This window comes from Haematobia irritans, chromosome 3 (assembly GCF_050003625.1).
Source record: "Haematobia irritans isolate KBUSLIRL chromosome 3, ASM5000362v1, whole genome shotgun sequence".
NCBI lineage: Eukaryota > Metazoa > Arthropoda > Insecta > Diptera > Muscidae > Haematobia > Haematobia irritans.
The window spans coordinates 22,969,693-22,997,664 of record NC_134399.1 but is presented as its reverse complement, the minus strand read 5'-3'; the positions used below and the strand labels follow the sequence as shown (position 1 = coordinate 22,997,664).

The 27,972-nt window shown below is 33.7% G+C and overlaps 4 protein-coding genes and 1 long non-coding RNA gene across 7 annotated transcripts in view; 3 read left to right on the top strand and 2 right to left on the bottom strand.

Annotated features, from left to right (window-relative positions):
* The first annotated feature begins 1,393 nt into the window (after positions 1–1,393).
* Positions 1,394–2,873, top strand: eIF2alpha (eukaryotic translation initiation factor 2 subunit alpha). Its single transcript, XM_075298717.1, has 2 exons — positions 1,394–2,228; positions 2,290–2,873. The coding sequence occupies exons 1-2, from the start codon at positions 1,534–1,536 to the stop codon at positions 2,630–2,632; spliced, it is 1,038 nt and encodes a 345-aa protein (XP_075154832.1). The 5' UTR covers positions 1,394–1,533; the 3' UTR covers positions 2,633–2,873.
* Positions 2,874–2,963: 90 nt separating this feature from the next.
* Positions 2,964–8,032, bottom strand: rngo (DNA damage inducible 1 homolog rngo). The gene is made up of 6 exons (XM_075298716.1): positions 7,608–8,032; positions 5,470–5,935; positions 5,205–5,327; positions 4,983–5,145; positions 3,424–3,631; positions 2,964–3,344 (listed from the first exon to the last, which is right to left on the bottom strand). The coding sequence occupies exons 1-6, from the start codon at positions 7,888–7,890 to the stop codon at positions 3,157–3,159; spliced, it is 1,431 nt and encodes a 476-aa protein (XP_075154831.1). The 5' UTR covers positions 7,891–8,032; the 3' UTR covers positions 2,964–3,156.
* Positions 8,033–11,860: 3,828 nt separating this feature from the next.
* LOC142228323 (uncharacterized) lies at positions 11,861–13,030 on the bottom strand. Its single transcript, XR_012720137.1, has 3 exons — positions 12,363–13,030; positions 12,191–12,298; positions 11,861–12,125 (listed from the first exon to the last, which is right to left on the bottom strand). It is a non-coding gene; the product is annotated as an uncharacterized LOC142228323 (long non-coding RNA).
* Positions 13,031–13,096: 66 nt separating this feature from the next.
* Rcd-1 (Required for cell differentiation 1) overlaps positions 13,097–27,972 on the top strand; it is a 55,257-nt gene continuing 40,381 nt past the window's right edge. Inside the window, exons 1-2 of the mRNA XM_075298715.1 lie at positions 13,097–13,249; positions 19,147–19,369. Coding sequence (XP_075154830.1) covers positions 19,337–19,369 — 33 coding nt within the window. The 5' untranslated portion in view covers positions 13,097–13,249; positions 19,147–19,336. The remainder of the gene's footprint in view (positions 13,250–19,146; positions 19,370–27,972) is intronic.
* Positions 13,782–19,195, top strand: LOC142228321 (uncharacterized). Of its 3 annotated transcripts, none has more exons than XM_075298711.1 (2): positions 13,782–13,918; positions 15,628–19,195. In XM_075298711.1, the coding sequence occupies exon 2, from the start codon at positions 15,776–15,778 to the stop codon at positions 18,632–18,634; it is 2,859 nt and encodes a 952-aa protein (XP_075154826.1). In that variant the 5' UTR covers positions 13,782–13,918; positions 15,628–15,775; the 3' UTR covers positions 18,635–19,195. The 3 variants fall into 3 exon arrangements, with proteins under 3 accessions (XP_075154826.1, XP_075154827.1, XP_075154828.1); XM_075298712.1 differs by having other exon boundaries at positions 13,816–13,918; positions 15,631–19,195; XM_075298713.1 differs by lacking the exon at positions 13,782–13,918 and having other exon boundaries at positions 15,242–16,226; positions 16,785–19,195.

Here is a 27,972-nt window from a genome sequence, read left to right as displayed (position 1 = left end):
GGCGTTGCCAGAGTGTTGTAGTGCTACCAGAATGTTCTCGTATTGCCACACCGTCATATATAAAAGCGCTCGCATGCTGCTAACGAGTCAGTCTTAATTAAAGCGTCAAACGAATAACTTCAGTGTGAACGAATTGTAAAGTGTGAAGTCATAGTAAATAAATTGTAGATTGTCGTTATTTAAAAGAACTGTGTTTTAATTGTCGGGTAATTAAAAACGCCTAAATATAAAAACGTAACAATATAATATTTTTCGGTTTATCTCATCACATTTAACATAATTTTTTGCATTAATAAAAGAATGATGTTGAGTTTTAAGTAGCAAGTTACATATTGCAGCGTCTATCAGCCAGTTTGTTTATTTCCGATGGAGACAGCGTGCCTGGAAAAATATTTGAGAAACGATCACTTCATTCTATTTGGAAAGTCGAAAATTGTTCACCATATACCTTTCACAATTTTAAGCGTAATATCCATGTTTTCAGAACTTTATTTTCGTTTTTATTTAAATAAAATATAACAAGCTGGTTGCGCTTGGCGTTTCACAAAAAATAAAATGACTCTTCTAACAGTAGTGATGGCAAAATACTTTCATGTACATTTTGTACTTTTTGATATGCTTCCCCCATCACAGTTCGCAATGGTTGTGGTGACATTTACGAGTCTGTGGTAGCGATGAGGATGAAATGGAACTTTGAAATGCTGGCAGGGTATATGTAACCTATGTCCAAATAATTACCGCGAGCGCAAAGGGAAAACAATTTTTATGTTATTTTTACATGGCTTTTAACTTTGTTTATTCTCTTTTTTCTATGAAACTTATTTCAATATTTTGACATATATTTTGAATAGGGTATGTTATTCGGGGTATATTCCAAATTAGGTGGGTTCACATTCTAAAATTGACGTGTTTTGGAGGAAAACTTGTGTTTTGAACTTGTTTTTTAGTATGGCGTAAACGACTCGTTTTGAAGTGCTTATAAAGGGAAAACAGTTCAAACCCCAAAACATGTTTGGTGAGAACACCGTATTACAACCAATATTTGATAAAAGTGTTACCGATCACATTAACAGGCTGCAATATCGATTGGACCAGAGAATGCAGGCCGGCCACGGTATGCCGGCTAAATTTGAGTCGAGATGAGTCGAAATATTCGGCGGCGGCGTCGACTGGCAAAAGATGGTCGGCGGCGACTCGGCGTCATTCTCTGGTCCGGATAAATTTATAAATCATTTTCTGTAGCGTACAATCAATTATATTGTGTAAAGTGACCATCAAATATACTTGAAATGAAAATTTGGCCACACTAATATACATTTATCTGCAAGTGTCACAATTCAACTTAGTGTTGTGAAAGTATTGAGTATTTCGATAACAAGTACCCAATTCCACCTTTTTTGTTCGATATCAGAACAAATTGTACACGTTTTGCAGAGTTAATTTAGGGAAATTTCACTGCAAATTGTAGAAAATAAAAGCGATTGCATCAGAAATAATTTGGATAAGCAGAGAATATTGTGAACTCTTACAAAAATGGCTTTAACGTCACGTTTCTATAGTAAAAAATATCCAGAAGTCGAGGATGTAGTCATGGTCAACGTCCTCTCGATAGCTGAAATGGGCGCTTATGTGCATTTATTGGAATATAACAATATTGAGGGCATGATTCTGCTCTCTGAATTGTCCAGACGTCGTATCCGTTCCATTAACAAATTGATTCGTGTCGGCAAAACTGAACCGGTTGTTGTCATTCGTGTGGACAAAGAAAAAGGTTATATTGATCTGTCAAAGAGACGTGTGTCACCGGAAGATGTGGAAAAGTGCACAGAGCGATTCGCAAAAGCCAAAGCTGTAGATCTATTATTGCGTCATGTTGGCAACTTGTTGGGTTATGAGACAAGCGAGCAGTTGGAAGAATTGTACGAAAAAACCGCTTGGCATTTCGAAAAGAAATACAATAGCAAATCTGCTGCCTACGATATCTTTAAACAATCTGTACAAGATCCTAAGGTATTTGATGAATGCGATTTGGATGAAAAAACGAAGGAAGTATTGCTGAACAATGTCAAGCGTAAACTGGTATCCCCAACAGTGAAAATACGCTCGGACATTGAGTGTTCCTGCTATGGCTATGAAGGAATCGATGCCGTAAAGGCAGCTTTGAACAAAGGTCTGGAATTAAGTAATGAAGAATTGCCCATTCGTATTAATTTGATTGCACCGCCACTGTAAGTTTTTGCTCTATGGATATTGGATATATGATTTTAATTTGTCTCTCGAAACTTTCAGTTATGTGATGACCACCTCAACCACAAAGAAGGCTGAAGGTTTGAAAATCCTGGAACAAGCCATTGATGCCATCAAAGAAAAAATCAAGGAGTACGATGGAGAATTCAAGGTCATAATGCCTCCTAAACTTGTTACCGCTATTGATGAGGCCGAATTGGCCAGACGTCTTCAAAAGGCTGAGGCCGAAAATGCTGAAGTGGGCGGTGATGATGATGAGGAGGAAGAAGATGACCAAGAAGGCATGTCCTTTGATCCCGAAAAAGAGTCAATCAACCATAAAGGAGGCCACTCTGTTAAAAGCAATGACGAGGACGACGAAGACGATGAGGAGGATGATGAGTAGATTCTGTGGGACAAAATCGTTATAGTAGGGAAATGAAGACAATTGTTTTACAATTAGATTTTAGCAATTGCCAATTCTCAAAAAGTTCATAATTTTTGGCGTAAACGCTTTTATTTTTACTTTGTGTACAGTTTCCATAGACTTTTATATACCATATATCATCCAGAAAAAACCCCATGATCTTGATTTTCTTTTGTAATATAATAATAAAAGAAGAAAAAGTTCAAAAAGTATTTAAAAATGTATCAAGAAGAATGAGTCATTCGAAAACATAGGAAATTAAATCCTAGGTTCAAAATATTCTCATAATATTCCAATTAAAAACGAAAAATATCCATAAAAAACTTTATTGGTTATCATTTCGAGTTTAGAAGGCCAATGGCCAAAATATATTTAAAAAATTGGAATTTAACTTTATATATAAATGTAAAACCGCCATAAAGGTTCCATTTTCCTGATTTTTTTCGCGTCCAGCGTGCTGTAGCAGTATATAGTGTTAGCGTGGCTGTTTGGTCCATTATCTCTTAAAATTTTAATGATTTTGCCAAGAGCCCCGCCATGGCTTGTGTTTTATCACCATTGCAACGACGTAATTCGGATAATACGTCTTCTCGTGTAAAACCCATTTTAATGAGATCGGCTATATCAGTTTCATTGAAATTGTCACCACCAGAAACAGTAGAACTCGTCGATGAGGTAGATGCGGCACAAGCTGAATTCATAGATGTAGAAAAGAAAAATATAAATGCTTATGGAATGATATTGTAGATTATAAATTTAAAAAAAATTACCTCCGGCAGCCTCCCGTTTACTTTGTTCAATTGCATCTTTGATGGCTTTTTCTTCTGAATCATTTGCAGATTGTTCCATAACTTTTAACTCTTCATCAGAATTACCAGATAGGCGGGCACAATCGGGCAATTCACTTTCCGGCAAGAAATGTGTTTCCGTACCTGTTGTACCGATACGTAGAACATTGCGTTGTAAGTCGATATTGCACTAAAATAAAAAGAATGCCAAACATCAATAATGTGAGAAAAGTTGAAGTTATCTAAAGTTTTTTTTTGTGATATAGTTAACCCTCTAATGAGTTTTAACTAATAACGATTTCGATTAGAGCAAGTATATAGGGCCGTAAGTTCGGATCTTATGTACCCTCCACCATGGATTGCGTATAAACTTCTACTAAAGACGGTCATCCACAATTAAAATACTTGGATTGCGGCCGATGGCAATGCATCTTACAACTTTTTAACATCATCTTCTAAATTGTAAGTTAGTCCATGCAGGATATATAGTAGACAAAAGAAAGGTCGATTAAATACGTATATATTCAGTTCTTGACCGGTATATATAGGGAAGAAATAATTACGAACCGATATGAACTTTTGTGCGTTAATTATAGAGCCAGAATTGAAATTTGGGGTCGCTTTATATGGGGGCTATATACAATTATGAACACGAGTCTACCAAAAATGAGATGTGTTACAAACGAAATGACAAAGTTAATCCTATGTTAATCCATCCTATGGTGGACGGTATAATAAAAGGTGCCATTTTTACCATTTTTGTTGTCTTTAGTTGTGCTTTACTAAAAGCTTCCCATTTCAACAAAGCCCGTCTAAAGGAGGGCTTGGACATTAGAAGGTTAAAGATATAGATAACACGAGTAGTCAAATATTGCATTGATTTTACACATGTCATATTCAAGTCATTGATAAAGAATATATAGACAGAAGGTCGGACGTCTTTAGCTAATCCATTGAATAAATATCGGACGATATACGGACAGAAAGTCGTAATTCTTACTTGACTCATTGTTCGGAGTCTATGTCCGAGAGTTTTGATTTTGTTATTATATCCTTATTCGATTAATGATCTGAATCTACTGAAATATTTCTTGTCGATTTTTCATGTTGGTCAAAATGAACGCAACGAAATTGGCCACAGGACATCGTACTCCAAAAGTTGATTACAGAAAAATATATGCAGATTATTTTTTACATATCTGGGATATGATTATATGGGGGACACATTCTACAACTAACGTGTTCTTATACTAATGGAAAAAATGTTAAACCCTAATAGGCTCTACACATTACGTTCGAAATCTACATTTTCGAGATTTGAAATCTACTTTTTATAAGGCAAATGACAGTTGAAATCTAGTAAAAGTGGATTTTGGAAGTGTAATGTGAATGAGCTATAAAACACTCTGGGTACAATGTTGCTCAGATAATTTTTTAAATTAAATATTTTTCATATTTAGAAATACTTAATTTGAGAATCTTGTAATAATTTCGGTGCGATAATTAAAACTGCATAAGGTTAACTTTTGTACTTAACATACCTGATGCCTTTTAAGCATGTCCAAGCCCAATAGCATGTCCATTGGTTGCTGTTCCAACACTGAAAAACTGGAAGGTAAATAGTCTTTTTCAATTTGCATTTGAACCATATGAATTCTGCCTATAATTCGTTGAGTACCGACACCTTTGGCAATCCCACTCCATCTGAAAATAGAAGACAAATATTTTTATAATTTATTTTCAAATTTTTTAGTTCAGCTCACCTAGTATCGATTAAATGCGTGACATTACAGCGTTTCGCACAAGCTGAACTCATAATGGTAGTTTGAGCGCCAGAATCGACAAAGGCCTTTACAGGAACTCCATTAACTTTACAGTTAATATAACTATAGATAATTAAAATAAAAACATTATTAAATGCTTATTTTTTAATCAAAATTATTTATAAAAAAATTAATTATACCCTGTGTTCTTGCAAAACGTACGGAAAACCCATTCGAACCCCACAAAAAAATTTCATAAACTTACAGCATTATTACAGTTCCAAATATTTCAGGATTAAATTCCAATGCGGCAGCCATATTTTCCTGAATATTTTTCTGCTTAATTTCTTCTTCAATCATTCTTTGTGCTTCTGCATCAAATGGATCAGCATTTAACATACGTAAACGATTGGCATTACGTTCTTTGCGTGCATCAATTTGTTCTTTCAGAATTGTTTTGAAAGTATCTAAATTTCCTGACAACAATGCATCAGCCAAACGCGGATTGTTTTGCTTTAACAAAGCCAAAGATTCAGGATTTTCAAGGAACATGTTACGCACAGTGGCTGGATCATCATCGTAGTTTACATTAAATTCATCTGAATCGTTGTAGTTTATTGCACCGCTGGCAGTTGGTAAAGAAAACCCACTAGGTATTGCAGAACTACCACCTGTGCTAGTTCCTGGTATATTTATATTACTAAAATCCAAGTTACGTATAGTAGCTTCATCTAAAATTTAAATAATAACAAAAAACTTCTGGGTAATGCTATGATGTATGTACACAAATATTTTGGGAATAATCCATAGAATATATTTGGATTATTTGTAAACAATTTTTAATGAAGAAACAATTTATTTCTTTTGCTACCAAAAAAAAGTTTCACATTTCTGCATGTTCAAGGCTAATTGCTGCCCACCAACCAAACAAAGAAACTCATGAACTTGACATTGAAATTTATGCGTTGATTCAATGGCAAAGAATGAAATTGGCGTTATAGAAAATAAACATTTGTTTTAAAATGTTAATATCTTTGTGGCAGGTGTCTTGTTTGAAATGAAGTATGGTAAGTTTCTAACGAAAAATAAAATGTAAAGAATTTTCAGAATATATATTTCCAAACAAAATCATTCCATCTGAGTTTAGTATAAACTGGAGCTTGATATAACGAATGTACCATTTATTTCTGAATAGAAAAGTGAATATGCAAAGTTACTTCGACATTTAAATATATTCAGTTGAGTTTGTTGGAAAAGGAATGCAACTTTCATCTCGTCCTAAACCGATCTGTATAATGTCGGTTTTTGTCATTTTTCTTAAAACTCATTTTCTTACAACTAACGCTACTGCTAAGTCAATGAACAAAGGGAAAATTTTTCGAGGGCTCCAATTACAATCCATCAACAAGAGATCGTATGCTCCTCATTGACATATTGCTATTAACGACAAAATCTGAAATCTTTGTATTTAGTATAAGGGCGATTAAAACTTTTAGTGTAGTAAAGTGGCATTTACAAAAGTCTAGGTAAATATACCGACAAATTGACCTTTAGTGCCGTAAAAGTTAAACAGTTGAGCTCAAGCTTCATAGAGAATGAAGACAGTATTTACTGCCGATTTCCAGGAAAAAGGTACGTGTATAAATTCTTCATGGTCCCAAAGAATATTAAGTTACTACCAAAAGTTGTTTTCAATGTTATAGAAACATCTTCCACAAAATATCGAAATTTGTAATAATTTAATGTCAAGATCAAGAAATGGTCATTATAGTTAGACCCTCTATACTTAAATGGTAGTTGTTAAATAGTAGAAGTTTAGGCTAGATTCGTAGATGTTATAAATTTATTTTTTTATATGAATTTATATTAAAAGTGGTACCTAATAGCAATTCATTATTTCACATGAACTTTCGATGATTTATATTGTAAGGAGAGCATATCTCACAGATTTTTCTATACTTTTCAAATACAATTTATATAGAAACTTGCTAAAATGAAACTTTTAACAAAAATATAGAAATGTAAAATACGATGTATTGTATGTGTAGTATATATATTGTATTGTAGAACGGATCATTGACCTACTTCTTGTATCCAAAAAATGGCATGTTTTTTTCTTGATTTTATTATCGTGCAGACAAAAGAATTTAATTTGGACAAACAAGCAAGACAACACGTTAAATGGAATATGGCAAATACATATGGTACATATGTACGCATATACAATCTTGAGGTGTAACGAGATGAATGTTGCACCTACACATCATACGACGCATAAAATTCACTTTACACACATACTTATATACATGCTATGTGCAATTACTCATGAAGTTTTGTTTCTATTCTAATTTGAATTACCATTGTTGGAAATATATATATATTTTATCATATAATTTTGCTTACCCAAATCCATTGGTGCCGGAGGTGGGCGATTAGCTGTGTCATGACTACGCCTGAGGTCATTTCGTTTTTGCAAGATCACACAATCTCCATCCTTAATGCCGAAAAACTTTAATGGTTGTTTATTGTCCATCAATGGTTTGCCATTGAAGATAACTAACATTTGGGAGCCCGAAATATCGGATTCAACCTCACAAAATGCTTTAAAATTCTCCAATTCCAAGTCTTCTGCCACATCGAGGAAGAAGACTTTATCGGTTGTTGTGGTAGTAACAGTAATTTTCATGGTGATTTTTATTCTTGGACTTTAGCTTAATGAAGAAATATATGCTGTTTTGTTTATCACCAAATATAGAAGAAACTGATGAAAGCCGTTGTCTTCGTTAACACCAATATTAGCGCGCACACACAGACACCTTTGTTGTTTATGCACTTTGAATCGGAAAAGTTTTTGTATTACTGCGGGTTTGTGCAAGTTATGTTAGCACGCACAACCTGAAATGGCGAAAGAATAGAAATTTAAAATCATGAATATTCAGCATTGCGAAAGGCCGCAACAAATATGAGCGCGCGACGCCTCTTTTTTTGTTAATTATTTTGGAAAGCATCGTTCTTTGAGATTTATTGTGTTTTGATTGTTGTATGAGTGTGTTTTGCTGTTTCTTGTTTGCTTCCCATTAGCTGTATATATAGCTATGAGAAATACTGGTATGATGTTCTTATTTATTTATTTTTAATCGTTGCAGACCGTACGAATCTACGAATCTTACCTTTAATTTGGATAAAATTTAAAATATGTTGCCAATGAAATGATTTAGAGTTCCTAGCCGGCTATGATCCTAGCCAAGTCATGGCGCCGTCGGTATCTTTCTATTGGTTGCGCAAAATTAATACAACATTCACCGCCGTTGAGACACATATGCCATGTTTTTTCAAAGCAATTACAACATCATGTAATTAAAGCAAGGTAAAGTCATTGACATTAAAAAATATAGATTACCCGTCCCTCTCACGGATGAATTTCTTCGGGAAGCAGCGATGAAAAACCATAGATTGTAGAAGATAATCCATATGTGTCAAACGATGTTTGACAGTTCCAAATATTAAGAATAAACGAAGAAAATAAGAGCAAACTTACGGTCTCTATCGTTTCCCTTTTTACAGTTTTCCATACACCCATAGAAAAATTATTACCATACGGGCTCAAACCCAGAGAATGAAGCCGCCGAGTCGCGCCGCCTATTTCAGTCGCCGTCGACTATTTATTGCCAAACGACGCCGCCGCCGAATATGTCGACTCATCTCGACTCAAATTTAGCCGCCAATTAATCAAATATATCGATTTAAATAAGAAAAGTGTATTTATAATTTTCATATTTTTTTTTTTGCAAAATTATGCACCTTCCACCCACAAACAATCATTTTCAAGCTGCTATAATAATTTTACAAAAATTCAGCTCGGAAACTTTGAATGAAATGTAAATTTGATTGTCAGATTGGTTGTACAAGTAATCTCATTACTATTCGAGCAACTTCAAATCAGAGAATGAAGCCGCCGAGTCGCGCCGCTGATTTTAGTCGCCGCCGACCATTTTTTGCCAGTCGACGCCGCCGCCGAATATGTCGACTCATCTCGACTCAAATTAAGCCGCCAATTAATCAAAAATATAGATTTAAATCAGAGAAATATAATAATAATTGTAGTATTTTTGCCAAAATGTTGAACCTTCCATCCACAATCAATCAATTTCAAACTGCTATAACATTTTTGCAAATATTTAGCTCAGAAAATTTTAACTAAATGTAAATTTGATTGTAAGATTGGTTGTACAACTAATCTCATTACCATTCGAATAACTTCAAATTGATTTTATAATGGATGATTGTGCGCCGCCGAATGGACCAATTTATATCGGCTTAGCCGTCAAGCCGCCGCCGCCAGAGGTAAAACTTTAGTGTCAGCCGCCGCCGACAAAAATGGGTCGGCTTCATTCTCTGCTTCAAATCAGAGAATGAAGCCGCCGAGTCGCGCCGCCGATTTCAGTCGCCGCCGACCATTTTTTGCCAGTCGACGCCGCCGCCGAATATGTCGACTCATCTCGACTCAAATTTAGCCGCCAAGTAATCAAAAATATCGATTTAAATCAGAAAAATGTTTATTAAATTGTCGTATTTTTTCCAAAATTTTGAACACAACCCATCATATTTAATCTGCTATAATAATTTAGCAAAAATTTAGCTCAGAAAATTTGAACGAAAAGTAAATTTGTTTGTAAGATAGGTTGTACAACTAATCTCATTACCATTCGATTAACTTCAAATTGATTTTATAATGCATAATTGTCCGCCGCCGAGTGAACAAATTTATATCGGCTCAGCCGTCAAGCCGCCGCCGGAGGCAAAAATTTAGTGTCCGCCGCCGCCGACAAAAATGGGTAGGCTTCATTCTCTGCTTCAAATTGATTTTTTAATGGATTATTGTCCGCCGTCGAATGGACAAATTTTTATCGGCTTAGCCGTCAAGCCGCCGCCGCCGGAGGCAAAAATTCAGTGTCAGCTGCCGCCGACAAAATGGGTCGGCTTCATTCTCTGGATATAACCATTTATTATTATAACATTGTTTTTAGAATTTCTTATAAGGAACGAAGAACTGAAAGAAACCTGAAAAGAAAATGTAAAACGCTGTAAAGATATAAAAAATAAGCAAGGTTAGGTTATCCTCAAATTGAAATGCATCGCTACTCAACAATTTTCGATGCGAGTCAAATTAAAAATTAACATTGTTGCAAATACTTTTCAACCAAAATTTTTATAAATGATATCGCCACTTCTAATTGAAAGTCAAAGCCAAAATTCTATGAATTTTGTATAATTTATTCATTTTCGTCAAAATAAAATATATAATAATACACTACACTACACAATACACTACAATACTAATTGAAAAATAAATATCTTATTAAACATATCAACAAACAAGAACAAAACTTTAAATATCTTAAACATTATTTGTAAACACTTTTGCATACATAATTCGATTTCCTTCCTGTATGTGCACTGCATTGAAATTAATTAATATGCGAGCAATTTGAAATTAGGAACGTGATGGACCGCGTGTTAGCATAGACTTCCAGCAGAAGGAATTCACATAATATCAATTTTAAGCTAATAATAGGATGCAAATTAAACTAACGATGTGATGCACATTTTCATCCAGAAGTTAATGATATGGAATAATATCAAGTTTTTAACAATTTTAATTGGTTGCACTTTGAAATCTTTCTGGAAACTTTTTCTGATAAGCCATTCATTTTTCATCAGCCAGCTTCATAACCAATTGTTATAAACTATTTGAAACAGTTCCAGTTAATTGTCCAACATTTTTTTATCGGTCAGCTTTTTAAAGTTTTCAAGAACGTAGAATTCATAATTTTAGTTTTCGGCAAAGAGATATACATTTAGTGACTTCCTTAAAATTTTATTTCACTTTTTATTTTCACTTACCTATTATTATAAACTATTTGGAGCAAATTCAGTTATTTGTCTAAAATTTTCCATTTTTTTTTTTTATTTCTTCCACTTGACTACGAACTTCGTTGCACAAAGAAGTATTCAAAACCACATGGTTTTTGCTTTGCATTTTTAGGGTAGTCATAATAAACACAAACGTTTGAAAAATGCTAAATTTCAACAATTTTTCAAACATTTTTTCAAAGGATTAGGGTAATATTCAAGTTGAGAAATTGTTGAGAAAATCGTGTTCTCAACAAAAAAACCGACATTACCCTCAACAGTGAAATTCAACGCATTAGCAATAATATCTCAAGTGTTATCCTCAAATTGAAATGCATCGCTACTCAATAATTTGTCAAACAATTTTCGATGCGAGTCAAATTCAAAATTAACATCCTTGCAAATACTTTTCAACCTAAATTTGTATGAATGATAACCCCATTTCAAATTGAAAGTCAAAGCCAAACTTCTATGAATTTTGTATAATTTATTCATTTTCATCAAAATAAAATATATAATAATACACTACACTACATAATACACTACAATACCAATTGATAAATAATAATCTTATTAAACATATCAACAAATAAGAACCAAAAAAAAAAAAAAAAACAAACAACAAAACTTTAAATATCTTAAACATTATTAGTAAACACTTTTGCATTTGATAATTCGATTTCCTTCCTCTTGGTTCGTAAAACAGCATTAAAATGCGGGCAATTTGAAATTTGGAACGTACTAGACCGCGTGTTAGAATTGATTTCCAGCAGAAGGAATTCACAAAATATCCATTTTAAACTGATAATAGCATATGAATTAAACTGACGATGTGATGCACATTTTCATCCAGAAGTTGTTGATTTCAACAATTTCTTGTTTTTACAAATTTTAATTGGTTGCACTTGTAATGTTTCTGGAAACTTTTTCTTGTCGATAAGCCACTCATTTTTCATTGGTCAGATTCTTAATGTTTGCAAGAATGTAGCATCCAAAGATGTTAGCTTTCTGCAAAGAGATTTAAATTTAGTGACTTCTCTAAAGTGTTGATTTAATTTTTCATATTGACGTACCAATTATTATAAACTATTTGAAGCAGTTCCAGTTAATTGTCCACCATTTTTTTTCGTCGATCAGCTTTTTAATGTTTTCAAGAACGTAGAATCCATAATTTTAGTTTTCTGCAAAGAGATATACATTTAGTGACTTCCTTAAAGATTTATTTCATTTTTTATTTTCACTTACCTATTTTTATAAACTATTTGGTTATGTGTCTAAAATTTTCCATTTTTTATTTCTTGCAATTGACCACGAACTTCGTTGCACAAATAAGTATTGAAAACCACATGGTTTTTTCGTTGCATTTTAGGGTAGTGTTTTGTCAAAGTTTTCTCATATTATCTTCAACGCCTTTTCAAAGATTTCGTCAACATTTTGGCAAATTGGAAGTAATTCGCAAACAATTTGAAGATGTATTGAAGATGAGCTATTTCAAGTCAAGTTGAATTTATGTTGAAAATTATATTTACCCTCAAACTGAAAAGTTGTTGCATTTGAAAAACGCTCATCCTGTGTTTATTGGGGTGTTTTGTCAAAGTTTTCTCATATCTTCAACACCTTATCAATGATTTCGTCAACATTTTGGCAAATTGAATGTAATTCGCAACCAATTTGAAGATGTATTGAAGATGAGCTGTTTCAAGTCAAGTTGAATTTATATTGAAAATTACATTTACCATCAAACTGAAAAGTTGTAGCATTTGAAAAACGCTCATCCTGTGTTTATTGGGATATAAGCAAACATTATTATTTGGAAACGCATTGAATTCAAGCTTTTCTCAAATGCATGTAATCATAGAAAAACGGTTTACAAATATCGAATTGACAACATTTTGACAGCGTTGTATTTATTTAACAAGCGCTCCAACAAAATGAACACCAGTTTGAAAACGATGAAATTTAGTGCCAGGAATTCAATATAGATTCTCGTCGTCGTCGGTGAAAAAGTGAAATTTTGTAGGAAATTAAGTGAAAAATTGTGATTTAATTAAGAAAAAGTGGCGATAATACCAGTGAAAAGTTGTAAATAAGCTAAGAAAAGTATTAAATATTGGAAGAATAAGAAATTAAAAGTAAGCATTGGAAAATATCATGAAAAAATAAGATTAAACGACCAAGACGACTTACGACTTCAATATTAGTGTACGTGCATATATAAATTAAATACGAGCCACCAAAACGAGGAACAAAGAATAAAAAAATACCCGAAAATATATAATTTTTGCATTCTTCGTTGAGCCTTTGCTGTGTAGACATCGTTCCTTGCTTGTGAAGAGAAACCTTTTTGATTTTGTATTCAGTTCTAACTGTGTGCATTGATTTGAATACTGTTGGACAATTTCATTGTCTTGTTGGTGGTTGTTATTTTGTGTATCTGGTGTGAGTGGTTGTGCAAAATTAACCGCTGGCCTTAGTGGTGGCCATGGAAAGTGGTGTGGAGGAGAAGGCTGGGCCTTCTAAGTCCATGATTGTTTGTCATATTGATACTGACAAAAAATGTGACAATAAAAAGAAACTGACGAAACCTATAAAAGGCAGAAATGTTAGACCTGCGATTATTAATAATTGTGAAGTAGCTGAAACGGGGGTTGACGAGGCTATGAATGTTGATGTGATTGTTAATGATGGTGATGGTGGTATTGCGGCGAAAAATGCGAGACCGCGAGAAGAAATGGTGGTACATGAAAGCAAAAAAAGAAGAGTGAATGATTCGTTGGTGAGATATTCGAATAATCATAAAGGTGAGCCACACGTATTGGTAGACACCTCTGAGGTAGATAATGGTACTAACAAAAAAGTTAAAAATGGTCTCTATTTTGTACAGAAAATAAGAGACATTAAGTCTGACGAGTTTGACAAGATCAAGAAGATCGATGCAATTGGTGTTACGTTATATAAATTAACGTTTGAGGATGTTGAATCAGCCAATAAATTTTTAGACAATGAAGAGTTGAGGAAAAGAAAGTTGAGGGCCTTTGTCCCCAGAAACTTTGTTGAAACTTTCGGTGTCATTAGAAATGTGCCTTTATGCTATAGTGAACAAGAGATTTTAGAAAATGCAACTTCAAGTATCAATATTACTTCTGTTAAACGTTTTACCAGGCGCGATGAAAAAGAGGTGGGTGTTTTTCATCCAACTGAAACAGTCAAAATTGGCTTTGCGGGTGATGATCACCCTAGTTGGATAGTGTTTGAAAAGTCTGTTCTGGTTGTCAGCACATACTATCCTGCTATCAGACAGTGTTACAACTGTGGTCGCTTGGGCCATACTAAACTGGGTTGTCGGTCGAAGAAACGATGTATAAAATGTGGTGCTGATAGTGAAGTCTGCAATGGCCAATGTGGTGGTAAAAAATGCATTCTGTGTAAGGCTGAAGGCCATCTTGCTAGTGACAAGGAAATTTGTCCGAGCTGGATAAAAGAAATAGAAACCAACAAGATTATGACGCGTAAAAAGATGTCAAAACGTGAGGTACTTCAGAAATACAACAACCAAAATCGTTTTGATCTTTTAGCTGATGATGACAGTTTTCCGGAATTATCTAATGGAAGGAATAGAAAGAAGACTGCCCCAGTGAGGGAGGATATGAGAGACAGAGATGTTAATCAAATTTTAACCCCATACACTTATAGCTCTGTGGCTAAGAGGCAGAGAAAAGAATATGTTCATCGCACCGGTGTGCAAACTCATCCGAGGATGTTTCCGGAAACGCAGCCCTCATCGCCTGTTTATATGACAAGTGAGCTGAGAGTCAGTGAACTCGAGAAAGTCACCAGTGAGATGCTGGCTTTCATGATGGACTTTTTCAAGATGTCTGGTAACACTGTTGCTATAGATGCTGCTAATCATTTTAATTCGCGCCTGGTAAAATGTGGTTTGGTGCCTCAATCTTCTAATTCTAGTCTTTTATCTAATTCTTCATTTTATGGTAAAGATACTACAGTATAATGTGCAGTCGTTTACAAAAAACAAGAATTATCTAGAATTTTATGCGAATAACTACAACTTTGACATTTTAGTGCTGTCTGAAATTTTTTCTGAAAACAGAGATAATAGAAATAGAATGATTAATTTCAATCTTGTTCAGAAATTCAGACCTGATGGCTATGGGGGTGTAGCCATTGCTCTGAGGAAATATATAAAATTTTCCAGAATCGTATTTGAAACTGAATTTGACATAATAATTGTCAAAACCAGTAATCTTCATACAAATTTTACAATTGCGTCGGTTTACTTCCCTCCGTCTATGCCATTGTATATTCTGGCTGGTGAAGTAGGAAGACTATGCAATTTTTTAGATAGACATGAGAATGTTATTCTGATGGGAGACTTCAATGCTCGTAACACTGTTTGGGGAGATAATATCTCCAATAGAAAAGGGAAAGAACTGGAAACCATTTTTAGCTACTCTAGATTAAAATGCATCAATTCCAATAACATCACTTTCAGAAGGAATGACGAGTCTGATGGTTCGGTGCTCGATCTCACTTTCATTAGTACATGTTTGGAGGGAACATGGACTGTGAGCGACTGTTATCTTGGTGGCAGCAGACACTTTCCCATTACGGTTGTCATAGATTCAAGGAAAAAATCAAAGATGAAATTTCTATCCAAAAATAAACTTCTGATGTCGCTTTCGAAGTTGGAGCTTGAGCCGGATTTGGATAGTATACAAAAGTCTATGAAAGATGAAGTTGAGTATGCCTCATATGTTGTTCCAGATGGACGTAGCCCAAAGTTTTGGTGGAGTGAGGAACTCAAGGTTGGGTTTCGCAGGCAGTGGGCGGCTGCTAAGAAAGCCAGGCTTTTTCCCTCGTATAACAATCTTGAAGATGCTAGAAAAGCGACTGAGCACTGGAAGAATATGGTGGCTGAGGCCAAGAAAAAGTGTTATCTTGCCAAACTAGATGAAATCAACAAGTCTCCCAACACTAAAAATGCCTGGAAGTTTATTAATAACATCCGTGGAAGAAATAATCCTACTAGATCTATTTGGAATGATGAAAATAATGCTGTATACTTGGAGCACCTTAAAAATCAAGTTACTGGTGAGAATGTGATTATTGATTTTCCTTTGGTTAATCACTTCATTGAACCATTTGATTTTGAAGAGTTTATTTTGTGTCTATCTGGAAAAAGGTCTCAGTCGGCTGGAGGACATGATGGAATAACGTATAATATGATTAAATCTCTCTCGGGCATTTCCAAACGCGCTTTGTTAACAGCTATGAACAATGCTTTTTTGACTAACACCATTCGAGATGATTGGAGAATTATAAAAATTGTGCCTATACCAAAACCGAAAAAGAATCATAATGACCCTAAAAACTTTCGGCCAATATCATTGATATCGGTGTTTCTAAAATGTATTAATTTAATGGTGAAAGAAAGAATCTCAGTACACTTTGACAGTGTGGATATTATACCCAGAAGATCATTTGCATACAAAAAGAATTCTTCCACAAGTACATGTATTAATGAACTCTTGCATAGAGTTGCCTTGCTTAAGGCCAACAACTTCAAGGTTGTTATTCTGTCTCTTGATATATGTGATGCTTATAATTGTGTCAAGATTGATATGCTACAGAGAAAACTCATCCTTTCAGGTTTGGATACTGCGTACTGTAACTGGATCATTAATTTTCTCTCTCACAGAATACTGAAGTTGAGTAATTCGGAGGTGTCTGTGTACAATGGGTTGCCACAAGGTAGTTGTCTGTCGCCACTGCTGTTTAACTTATACACTGCCAGTCTTCATACCCTTGAGGATGGCAATACAACTATTTTTCAATATGCAGATGACTTCATCATAATGTCGTATCACCGTGATTTTGCTGAGGCTAGATCGAACCTTATTGACAAGGTAAGAGAATTCATGGACACCTGTAGAAATCTTAATTTATCCTTTAATCCATCCAAATCGAACACAATGTATTTTGCTAAAAATGGTTTTAAAAATATTGATATGGTTATCGATGGTACTAGAGTTGAGCAGACGAAAAAACTGCGATTTCTAGGCAGAATTGTCACGAATTCCTTGTCGATAAAGGACCATTATGATTCTATTTCAAAGGAGACGCAGAATCGTGTAAACATGCTTAAGTGCCTCACTTCTATTCGAGGGGGTTTGCATCCCAATGTTGCGTTGAATGTGTATAAAAGCATTGTTAGATCAAAGATAGAATATGTGAGAACCACAGCGGCAGATGCCCCGAAGAGTATTAATAAAAGAGTGGAAAGATTACAGACTGACATGTTAAGGAGAAGTCTAGGTGTTGCCAGATCTTCCCCCACACATATTGTTTATGCATTGGCTCATGAACTCCCCCCAGAGTTTAGAGCAGTGTACCTGACAGCGAAAGAACTCATTAAGGTGCAATCCAGAGATAAGGTGCTGTATGATCTAGTGTCTGATAATCCAAAAGTCAACTCCAGCTACAGTTACGTATATTATGAATTTCCTCAAATTTTTGATAGTATTGAGCACATTTCTAACTCCTTGACATCTAGAAAAGTTACTGTCAGACTCAACCTATTGCCTAATGGGAAGAATAACTATCCCATAGATATATTAAAGTCCATCTACCTCAGCGAAATTGATGGCTATAAAAATTTTAATTTTACTATTTTTGCTACTGATGCTTCTGTTTCTACTAACTCTATTGGCTGTGGTATTGTCAATGTATCCACAAATCAACGATTTCTTTTCAGAATTGGTTTTGCTGCCTCATCCACTTTTGGGGAACTATGGGCATTAGTCAAGGCTCTGGAGATTGCCATTGAACATGAAGATGACAAGTGTGTACTGTTCACGGATAGCCTTGCTGCATGCAAGATTATTGCCAGTGAAAACACCAACAACTACATTGCCGCTACATTTCATCAAAAACTTCAAGATTCTAACATCAATAAATGCCATATTGTCTGGATTCCTGGTCATAGAGGACTGAACATAAATGAGTTAGCAGATGAAACAGCCAAACTTGCTGCAGAGTGTGGGGCACCCCTTAACCCTAAACTCACTCCTGAAGAAGGCCTAAACAAAATCCGAACAGCTCTATGGAATAATTGGAATTTAGAATTCAAGAAAATTTCTCTCTGCAAAAGCATCAAAGCCAGCAAATTATTTGAAGATGTTAGAATAAAGCCGTGGTTTTCGAAGTATATGTTCAACCCCCAAGAAACCAAAATCATCAATCGATTGCACACAGCCCGTACGTATGACAAACCTTTTCTTTTAAAAATTGGAGCTATCAGCTCAGATGTCTGCAACGAATGTTTGGATGCGGAATCAACACATCATACAATTTTTGATTGTACAAAATTCGATGCTCTAAGACTGAAATACAATTTAACTAATCGTTTTACTGATGTTTATGACATCCTGGCTACAAAGGACATAGATTTATATAAATCTCTCGTTAATTTTATTATTGAAACTAACGTTTCAATTTAATTACTTGATTGAATCAACAAGACTGATATGGAATTCATCTGTGATATTTTATGGCTTACGCCTAATCGATTTAAACTAACAACAAACCTAACCTGTGATATTTATAAGCCTGATACATTTATGCCGTCGTCACATTTACAATAATAATTGACTAATTGACTATCATTTATATTTTGAATAACTGATCCTAAACTTTTGTCATGGCGAAACATATGCACTATTTATACCACTCACACCTGATAATTAGAGTCTACTCATATCGGGTTCGATAGCTTCTAATCGGGGCTTTTTTGGCTCAACGAAAGTGTTCATTTGTTTATTTCCGGTGTAGTTTGGGTCTACATCGATCGGTGTATATAACCTGGCCTTTTAATGTCGAAGAGACATTGCCATTAATTAATCAAAACCCAAAAAAAAAAAAAAAAAAATATAATTTTTGTTGTCAAGTCGAAGGCTAAAAAAAATACAGAAATTTTGCTATGGAAGATAATCTTAAATTAATGTTTTTATAGGTGAAAAACGAGCTACTACCACCACCATCATCACGTCAACATCAACGTACACCACAAACCAGAGAAAAAAGGAAAGAAGATAAAGCGTAAAATTATAAAAATACAGAAAAGCAATTCCGTGATAGAAGAAAAAATAGAAATATTGTGATAATTGTGTGTTTCTCCAAAGACATAAAGGTGTGATTTGATAATGAGTATGACTCCACAAAGTGAGCAGGAAAAGGTACGTAGCATCTTATTTTTTATTTTTTTTTACTTAACTGTTCGCCTCTAGACGAACGATTCGTAAAAAATCCCATATTGATATCTCGAAAACCAGAGTCTGTGGAATACCAATTGCTTCGGTGTTCGATAGTAAATCATTAATAATGAGTTAATGACAAAATTCAACATTTTCTAGCAAATATATCTAAAGTTATTTTAGTTTCAATCTAGACGAACGAGTCGATTTTGTGTTTCATGAACAGACAGTAAGTATAGCAGCTATGCTATACCAGGGATGAAAAATTCAGTACTTTGGTAATTTATGCAGTACCAAAGTACCTCAGTACCCCCCACGAGCTAAAAACTACTTAGTACTTTTTCAAATACTACAACAAAATGAAAAAACAATTTCATTTAGCTTTTTTTCTGCGAGCTCTTTTAAAAATAGAGATATCTTTGCCATACCAAATATTCGTGTATATGCTATTTTTATTTGAGGTTGACCCTTCACCCCATAGGGGATCACCTCAGAAGTTTGGTTAAGAGTGGTAGTCTGGAGTCACAAATTGTCATCAGACTTAAAATTTCAAGCAAATAAAAATTGCGTCTTCCATACCCTCAAAAATCAAATCAAGAGATCGGTCTATACGGGGCGTATATAAAAACATGGACCGATAAATGCCAAATTTGGCACTACTGGTTACGAACCTAAAATTCAATATTTTCAATTACATACAAATCGGGTTAAAGTAGTGGCTCCTATATGTTCAAGAAGTCAACTCAGTTTATATGGTGGCTATATTGAAACATGAGCCTATATAGTCCATCTTCGAGCTAGACCTGCCTGCAGGCAAAAGAAGAAGAAGAAGAGGAAGATGATGATGTGGAGTGTTTATATCAGACAGATAGCCAGACAGACGTACTTAGAATTTCTCCCTGATCAAGAATATTTATGTTTTATAAAGTACTATAAAGTATCAAAAAGTACCTTTTTCCAATTTTTCATCCCTGAGCTACACTACATTGAGTGAAATATTTGGCAATATAGAGAAGAGAGGGCTTATGCCAGAAAAACAAAAAACCAACAGCAGCAGGCCTTTTTTTCAGCTGGGCTTAATAGTTTCGTAAACTTATTACCTTTTTCGTAGGCATGTGTGCGTGTTTTGATAGTCGTTTTCTGCCTGTCCGTATTTCTTTTTTTTGTGTTCCGTATGCGGCCTTATTTTTCCTTCTGTTTTTTATTCACCATTCTCTTTATATTGTTTCATTAATATTTTATATGGTTACCAGGTTGATAAGGGGAGGCGAGGTCTCAAATATAGCGAAAACGTATACCCCCCGTCCTTTGATGTATTCAGTTGTAGAGCATAATTACGTTATTTTACTACGTCGTGTTCTTTGCAAGAAACCACCTATAATTTCATAATTTGTAGGTATGTGCGTGTATGTTTGTGTGTGATCAATTAAAAACATTGTCTTCGCATTTTGCGATTCAATTTTTAGAAAACAAAAATAAAAACTATTTTTCTTCTATTTGACTTTGCATACTTGTTAGTTGTTTTTTTTCTCTCTGTTTAGCGTGGCGTTTTGTTGTTATTGCAAGTATCAACGACCCCATTGTGTAAAACCTTCACTCACGACTCACTGAGTACATTTGTTTCTACTTTTTTTTTATATATTCTGTTGTTGTTATTGCATTGCATGACGTTGACTGTGGACGACAATAATCCAACTACGACCGACCAACAGCAATGAGAATAAATGCATTTATTTCAAATTAAGAACATCAACAATATACAACTATTAAACTGCTACCCAACATCTCACCCCCGCCGTATATATTCAGAACCAAAAAAAGAGAAGAAAAACTAACATAAGACACGTCCCATTGGTCATTGCTTTCTATCAAAACCGAAAATACCTACATAAGAATATATTTGGATATTTAGAACAGAAATTCAGCAAATATGGCGTTTTTACTATTTTGTGTGATAACAGACTTTATTTTAGAATATATTCAAAACAATGGGACACCACCACTCAGTTTCTGTAAAAAAAAACTTCAAGATATCCAGAAAAGTTTCTTTATTATAATTGAAGCATAAAACTCTTGAAAATGTTTGTGTTCTAACTTTCGAGCTATGATTGTACTTTGAATTCAAATATTTTGCGAATTTTTTCGTAGTTGACTTTAACAACTGTTAAGAATTGGAAAAAATTGGATAGCCTCGCGGAATACTTTAAGGGACACACAATAGATTAGCCAGTTTTTTTTTTCAGTAGTAAGGTTAACCATGGTGATGGTCAGTAGATATAGAGACATTTAGACTATCAAATCCACTATGATACCACATCAAGTGAATTTCTTATCAGTTAATGCTGCCTGGTATGGCATTTATAACTCAATGATAAGATACCTCCTCCAAAACCACTTAGGCAGGCTTCAAATAGTCATAAATGTCACCAGCCTTTCTGAGGGACTTAACCACCGTTATTAAATACTTTTTTTTGGTATTTTATTAAAAACGGGTTCTATTGATTTGGAATCCAAAGAATAATTCCTCTACTTGGAAAATTAAATTTATCCAAAGTGGATATAGGATTTATTAAAATTCCTGATTTTACTATGTCCATACCATTTAGCTTTAGAAAAACAGATGCCACTCGTAGAGAGTTATTATTCTGTTTATAGTATAGAGTCTAGACTTCATAGTTTCTGATACAACTCTAAATCTGTGCTTTACAAAATACGGATAAGAATTTGCATTTGCATGTTCTACAGTTTGTCAATCTACTTGAAAAAAAGGATAAGGTAGAAACATTAGTTTCACTAAAGGATTCTTCTTTAGAAGAAACAAGATACTGGGCTCGTTTTTCTTTCAGACACTCATCGAGCTGCGGAAGTGTAGCTTATGGAACATATTCGCCTTCGTCAAGACCTCTGGTTGGATGTTTTAAGCAACTTTAAGAAAGACGGACAAATGAAAGTTCATGAACGACTTTAAAAGGGACCACCTCAGGAAGAAGAAGTTAAGAAAATTACCTAGAGGAATCACAATGGACCTTTAGTGGTCTAAGTGGACTGTACTTCGATTCAAGAATTGTTGTCATCCTTTACAACCTAACCTTGGTTTCGCTAATGAATGAAGATATTTGAAGAATGTTGTCTCAGCCCGAAAGCAACGGAAGATTCCTACAATTTTCAGTGATCCTGTGTACGAGATTGCAGTCTGAAGTTTATTCTCGTCTTCATCCAGGCTACTAGATGAAAGGTTTATGGTGATTTCGATTAGAAGATGCAACATTCTCCAAATTTATTACAAAATAGGAGGAACACTGTCATAGCTTTTAGATACCGGACCCCTCACAATATTATGAATTAACATTAGCTTTGAAGACCATCATTTGGGCTAAAATACAATGAGGGAAAAAGTAGTGTAACACTAAAGCAACATATTTTTCCGAAACGAAATCGCCCTTAGACAAACTTATATAGAACTAGCAAACTCGATAAGTTAAAAGAAAGTTTCCGAAAAAATATAAATCGAAGATATTAAATTATTTTACCAAACTTGGCAAACCAAAGTTTACCAAACTTGGCAAACCAAAGTTTTCGATGCCACTGTCACCATTACTGTCATTTTTACTTGGAGACCTTATTATGTAAAAAAATGGAAATTTGAAATATCGATCGAAATGAAGATTAGTGCACATTGAAAGAATCATCTGAATAATCGGCATACGGGAATTGGATTAACCGCAATACCAACACAGGGTTAGTCCTTGGTTTGTATGGACTTGTCCCAGTTTTGGTCAAAACGTATGGTATGGGCCGTCATTTGGGTATTTATTTATTTATTTATTTATTTATTTATTTATTTATTTATTTATTTATTCAAAAATTCTGTAATACAAAGCCAATAGAGGCCTATAAAAATATATTACATCATAACAAAAATACTGAGCCATCGATATAATGTAAACAAGTTAATATCTTAAACTAAGAAGAAACTAATTTAATTGGCTCCCCAGCCGCAAGAGTAGTAGTGACTATTAAAATAGCGATGAAATAAGTGGAAATTGGTCCCATATACAGTGCAAGTCAACATAAAATCAATAACTTAAAAATACATAGGAGTTACATAGAATATACCAAGTGTGTATGCAATAGATGAGATGCTAATCGTCCAAGAACCTTACAGTTTAGGTAGCACTAGCCATATATTCCATGAGTTTGAGACGAAATGCGTTATTACAATGAGAAAAAATGCGTAGTTCTAGAGGCAATCGATTCCAACACCGAGCTATTCTGACCACAAAAGATCTAGCATAAATATTCCTCCTTATACGAGGAATAAATATCTGAACATTTCTAATAGAACGCGAAAAGGTAAAAGTAGAAACCAAATCTAAAGGTCTAGAAGTGTGGATGATGTTATAAAACAATAGGATATTGCGATAATCAACAAATCTCCTAAACGAACATCCAAGGAATCGTACTACATGTGCAGAAATGGAAGTTCTACGCCTTACATTATATACAAAGCGTACAATCACATTGACAATGCGCTTCAACTTAGACAAATGTTGCAAGATAGTTCCAGAAACAACTTCAAGACCATATAGTACTAGGGACATCAATAGAGCATGAGCCAATTTAATTTTAACCGGAAGAGGCAAAAATAAGTTGGTCCCATAAATCCTGCGCAATGTCCCCCAAACTCTACCTGATACGGAATCGATATGATATTGAAAAGAAAGATCAGTATCAATTATTACACCCAAGCAACGATGCCTATCCACAATCTGAATCTCCTCCTGACCTAGGAAAATCCTAGGACATGCAAACGAACCTCTAGACGACCTAAATACCATAGCTCTGCTTTTCAACGCGTTCACTGTGATATGGTTAATAGAAGACCACACCAGAAAGCGATCTAGACAGGAATTGATATCACTCTCAAAAATTTCTGATGAAGAACTAGAGCCATTAAATAGTAAGAAAATGTCATCAGCGAACATGAATGTCTTACAACTCCTGGAATCGGTATATCTATATAGGTCATTCACATATAAAATAAAAAGCAATGGACCCAAAACTGAGCCCTGAGGCACGCCCGAATAAAGCGGCAGAGTACTAGACTGAGCACCATTGAGAACAACAAATTGGGACCTATTACATAGATAGGAATATACAAGCTTGCAAGCAGAGGGAGAAAAATTGAACTCATCATTGAGTTTGGCAACCAATCGCAAATGATTAATAGAGTTGAATGCCTTGGATAGATCTAGTGACACAAGCGTACTCAATTTCCCATCATTAATTTCAGCCCGAATGGAATCAGTCAACGAAAGAAGCAAATGTGTCGTATTAAGACCTCGACGAAAAGCAAATTGAGAACTGTCCAACAAATTAGACGACATCTCAAGCAGTTGACCCTTCAAAACGTGCTCAACCACCTTCGATACAGTAGGCAAAATGGAGATCGGTCGAAGATCCTCAGGTCCAGAGACTATGCGCGTTTTAGGAATCGGAACTACTCGAGCGCTTTTCCATTCAATAAATTAATAGAGCAACTTAATAATAAATAGTGGCAATTCAAACCACTTTCCATGTTAAGCGTCAGGATGTATATATTTTTCAAAACAAATTCCCCTAATTTTCTCAGTATTAAGAACCATTTATAAAGACGTTTAAAACGATTAAATTGTTCTTCGCACAGGAAAAATCTTCTTGCTTAAAATAATTTTTAAAAATTTTCCTTAATTTCTGTTTAGATAGTTAATGACTTATCTGAGTTGTGACATATTTTGAATATTCATTGGATCCCCGATCTTTAGGGAATTGCATAAATTTGGGGATTTGTTCGAATCGGTTCACTATAATAGATCAGTTTTATATGAAAATGTTTTTATAAAAAAGAAGCACATCGCATCTTCAAAATATAAAACTTTGTTCCTCTTTATTCCACGGCATACAATAGGCTGCGAATGGAGCATTTATAATAGAAACGGCCAAAGCTCGCGATAAGATCAAGATTATATAGTTTTTTTTTAAATTTTAAATTATTAGTGATTTCCTAGAGAAAAATCTCTTTTTATTGTTTTTTTTTGGGTACGAAAGCTTACCAAGAGACAGAAAAATACTCGTAACACTGGCCTCCAACGGCAGAATCTTTGCGAATTCGGATATACTGAATTGCTAACCAAAAACAATAGGATCTAATATTTTTTTTGCTCTACTGTATAAAACGATTATTTTACAATAGCTCAATATTTTTAATCGTTGATGGTGATTTTAAAGATCAATTTCTTCAAATACATACGTATTCGCATTTTATTAGCCTTGGCATTGATTGTTATGGTTCATTCAAACAAAAGTATTGTTTTATAGGCTTTTGTTAAAAATAGAATACAGTCTACAAAGTCTATAAAACAAAGTTTCTCTAGAGTTTTTTTTTTCTTTAACTTTGTTCAAATATTACGTGATTGTTGGCTTGAAGTATTTCACACAAAATATGGCTTGGGGTCTTTTGTATTCTATGAAACTTTTTGAAAAAATCTACAAATCTTGGATTTTTAGAAGCACATTAAACCAAGATGATTTAAAGTCGCTACTGCTACTGTAAACGCTTCGACGGAATATTTTTCTTTTATTTTCTTTGCTATTGAAAAAATTAGACAAATTTACCAATTTCGCTTTTATGAGTGCTCCAATCGTTCTAGAAACTTAGCAGCGATGGCAACCTTGTTGAAAACCCTCATATGCAATGCACTATATAAACTGTTTGTTGTTATTTATAATGTCTTATAAGGCAAGTATTATATTTAAAATGTTGTTGTACTACTTAGATAAATACAAAAGTTGTGTTTTTGCTTTGCTTTCTATGACAATTCTACCAGTATTGTTGATGATGTCGTCTTGCAGCACTTTTTCAAATAAATACAAAACAACATACATTGTTGGAAAGATGGAAGCGGGTGGGGCAGAAGTTTAATGGGAATAAATACACATAGTGTGCGTTTTCATTTGAACAAGTATGTGTCCCTCTCATTGTATGCTTTACTTGTATTTTAAATCTATACCAGACAACGATGATGGAAAAATATATATTATAGTACTATATTTGTATAAAATTTGTTCATAGGAAAATCTATATAAAAAAAAATTAGTTATTAAATTTAGCCTTATGCAGATAAATAACAAATGTATGCCCAAAATCTCATATCGAGGTCCCGGATTTTCGATCTTTGAACGTTTTTCGTAGAACCGATTAGAAATTTTTTTTTTTTTTTTTTTTTTTTTTTTTTTGTTCGTTCGTGACAAAAAAAACCCAAAAATGTGAAATAAATTTTGTCAATTATTGTTTTTTGTCACAGTGGCTATAATCCATTTCGATTTGTAAACCAAAACATCGATTGCAGCTACATATATAGAATTTTTACAATAACAATATTTCACAAATGTTATATACGAATGTACCATTTTTGGTCCCATTTAAAATTTTTTAATTTTTCCACCTCTAATCGATTTACTTGAATGACTGAACAAGGTCGGTTGAATGAGCGTGCATTGCCCACAAACCAAACAACTACTTTAAAGATAAATAACAATTATTGTTATTTTTAAAGCTCTTGTAATTTAATTTATCAATGCTTGTGTTTTGTGTGTGTTTTTTGTATCTATTTTTGAGTACATACCCCTTTAAATAACATGCGACGAACACATAAATTGATTTAAATTCTAAGATTACTTTTAATTAAAAACTTTGCTTTATGTCCCATGCAGACAAATAAACAAATTAATATACAAGTGTATACATAGACATGAATAAAGCAAAATAAATGAATCACTAACATGTTATGAATAATATACGCAATCACTACATAGTTGTTTGGGTGAAACAAGCTATTCGCTCTTAAATCTATGATAAAAGGAACGTAGTATAAATAGTGTAGCAAATATTTTGTGGAATAAATAAAAACAATATTCTAAAATATTCCAGCTTATAATATGGACTTAATAAGTCTAGTGAACATTGCTATTGGTTCCGAGGTAGAGATGATTCGAATGAGAATTTTTTTCTATTTTTTATAGTTAAAATATTGTAAAATTGTATCATAAAACTTAAACTATTTCTTTTAATATCCATATTTTAGATTTATGCAAAGTTTTAATTCTTTGACAAAATTTTCTATAGAAATATAATGTTGAAAAAAATTTTCTACAGAAATAAAATTTTGACAAAATATTCTATAGAAATAAAATTTTGACAAAATTTTCTATAAAAATAAAATTTTGACAAAATTTTCTATAGAAATAAAATTTTGACAAAATTTTCTATAGAAATAAATTTTTGACAAAATTTTCTATAGAAATAAAATTTTGACAAAATTTTCTATAGAAATAAAATTTTGACAAAATTTTCTATAGAAATAAAATTTTGACAAAATTTTCTAGAAAAAAGGGTTTTTGACAAAATTTTCGATAGAAATAAAACTTTTGACAAAATTTTCTATAGAAATAAAATTTTGGAAAATTTTTCTATATAAATACAAATTTGGAAAAATTTTCTATATAAATAAAATTTTGACAAAATGTTGTATGTAAATAAAATTTTG

What these genes read in the sequence shown, in the direction of transcription:
- eIF2alpha (XM_075298717.1), top strand. Translation starts at nt 1,534, where the DNA reads ATGGCTTTAACGTCACGTTTCTATAGTAAAAAATATCCAGAAGTCGAG. An exon ending in AATTTGATTGCACCGCCACT is followed by an intron (nt 2,229 to 2,289) that starts GTAAGTTTTTGC and finishes CGAAACTTTCAG; the next exon opens with TTATGTGATGACCACCTCAA.
- rngo (XM_075298716.1), bottom strand. Translation starts at nt 7,890, where the DNA reads ATGAAAATTACTGTTACTACCACAACAACCGATAAAGTCTTCTTCCTC. An exon ending in TCCGGCACCAATGGATTTGG is followed by an intron (nt 5,936 to 7,607) that starts GTAAGCAAAATT and finishes TTTAAATTTTAG; the next exon opens with ATGAAGCTACTATACGTAAC. An exon ending in ACATGCTTAAAAGGCATCAG is followed by an intron (nt 3,632 to 4,982) that starts GTATGTTAAGTA and finishes TTTTTATTTTAG; the next exon opens with TGCAATATCGACTTACAACG.
- LOC142228321 (XM_075298711.1), top strand. Translation starts at nt 15,776, where the DNA reads ATGAAATTTCTATCCAAAAATAAACTTCTGATGTCGCTTTCGAAGTTG.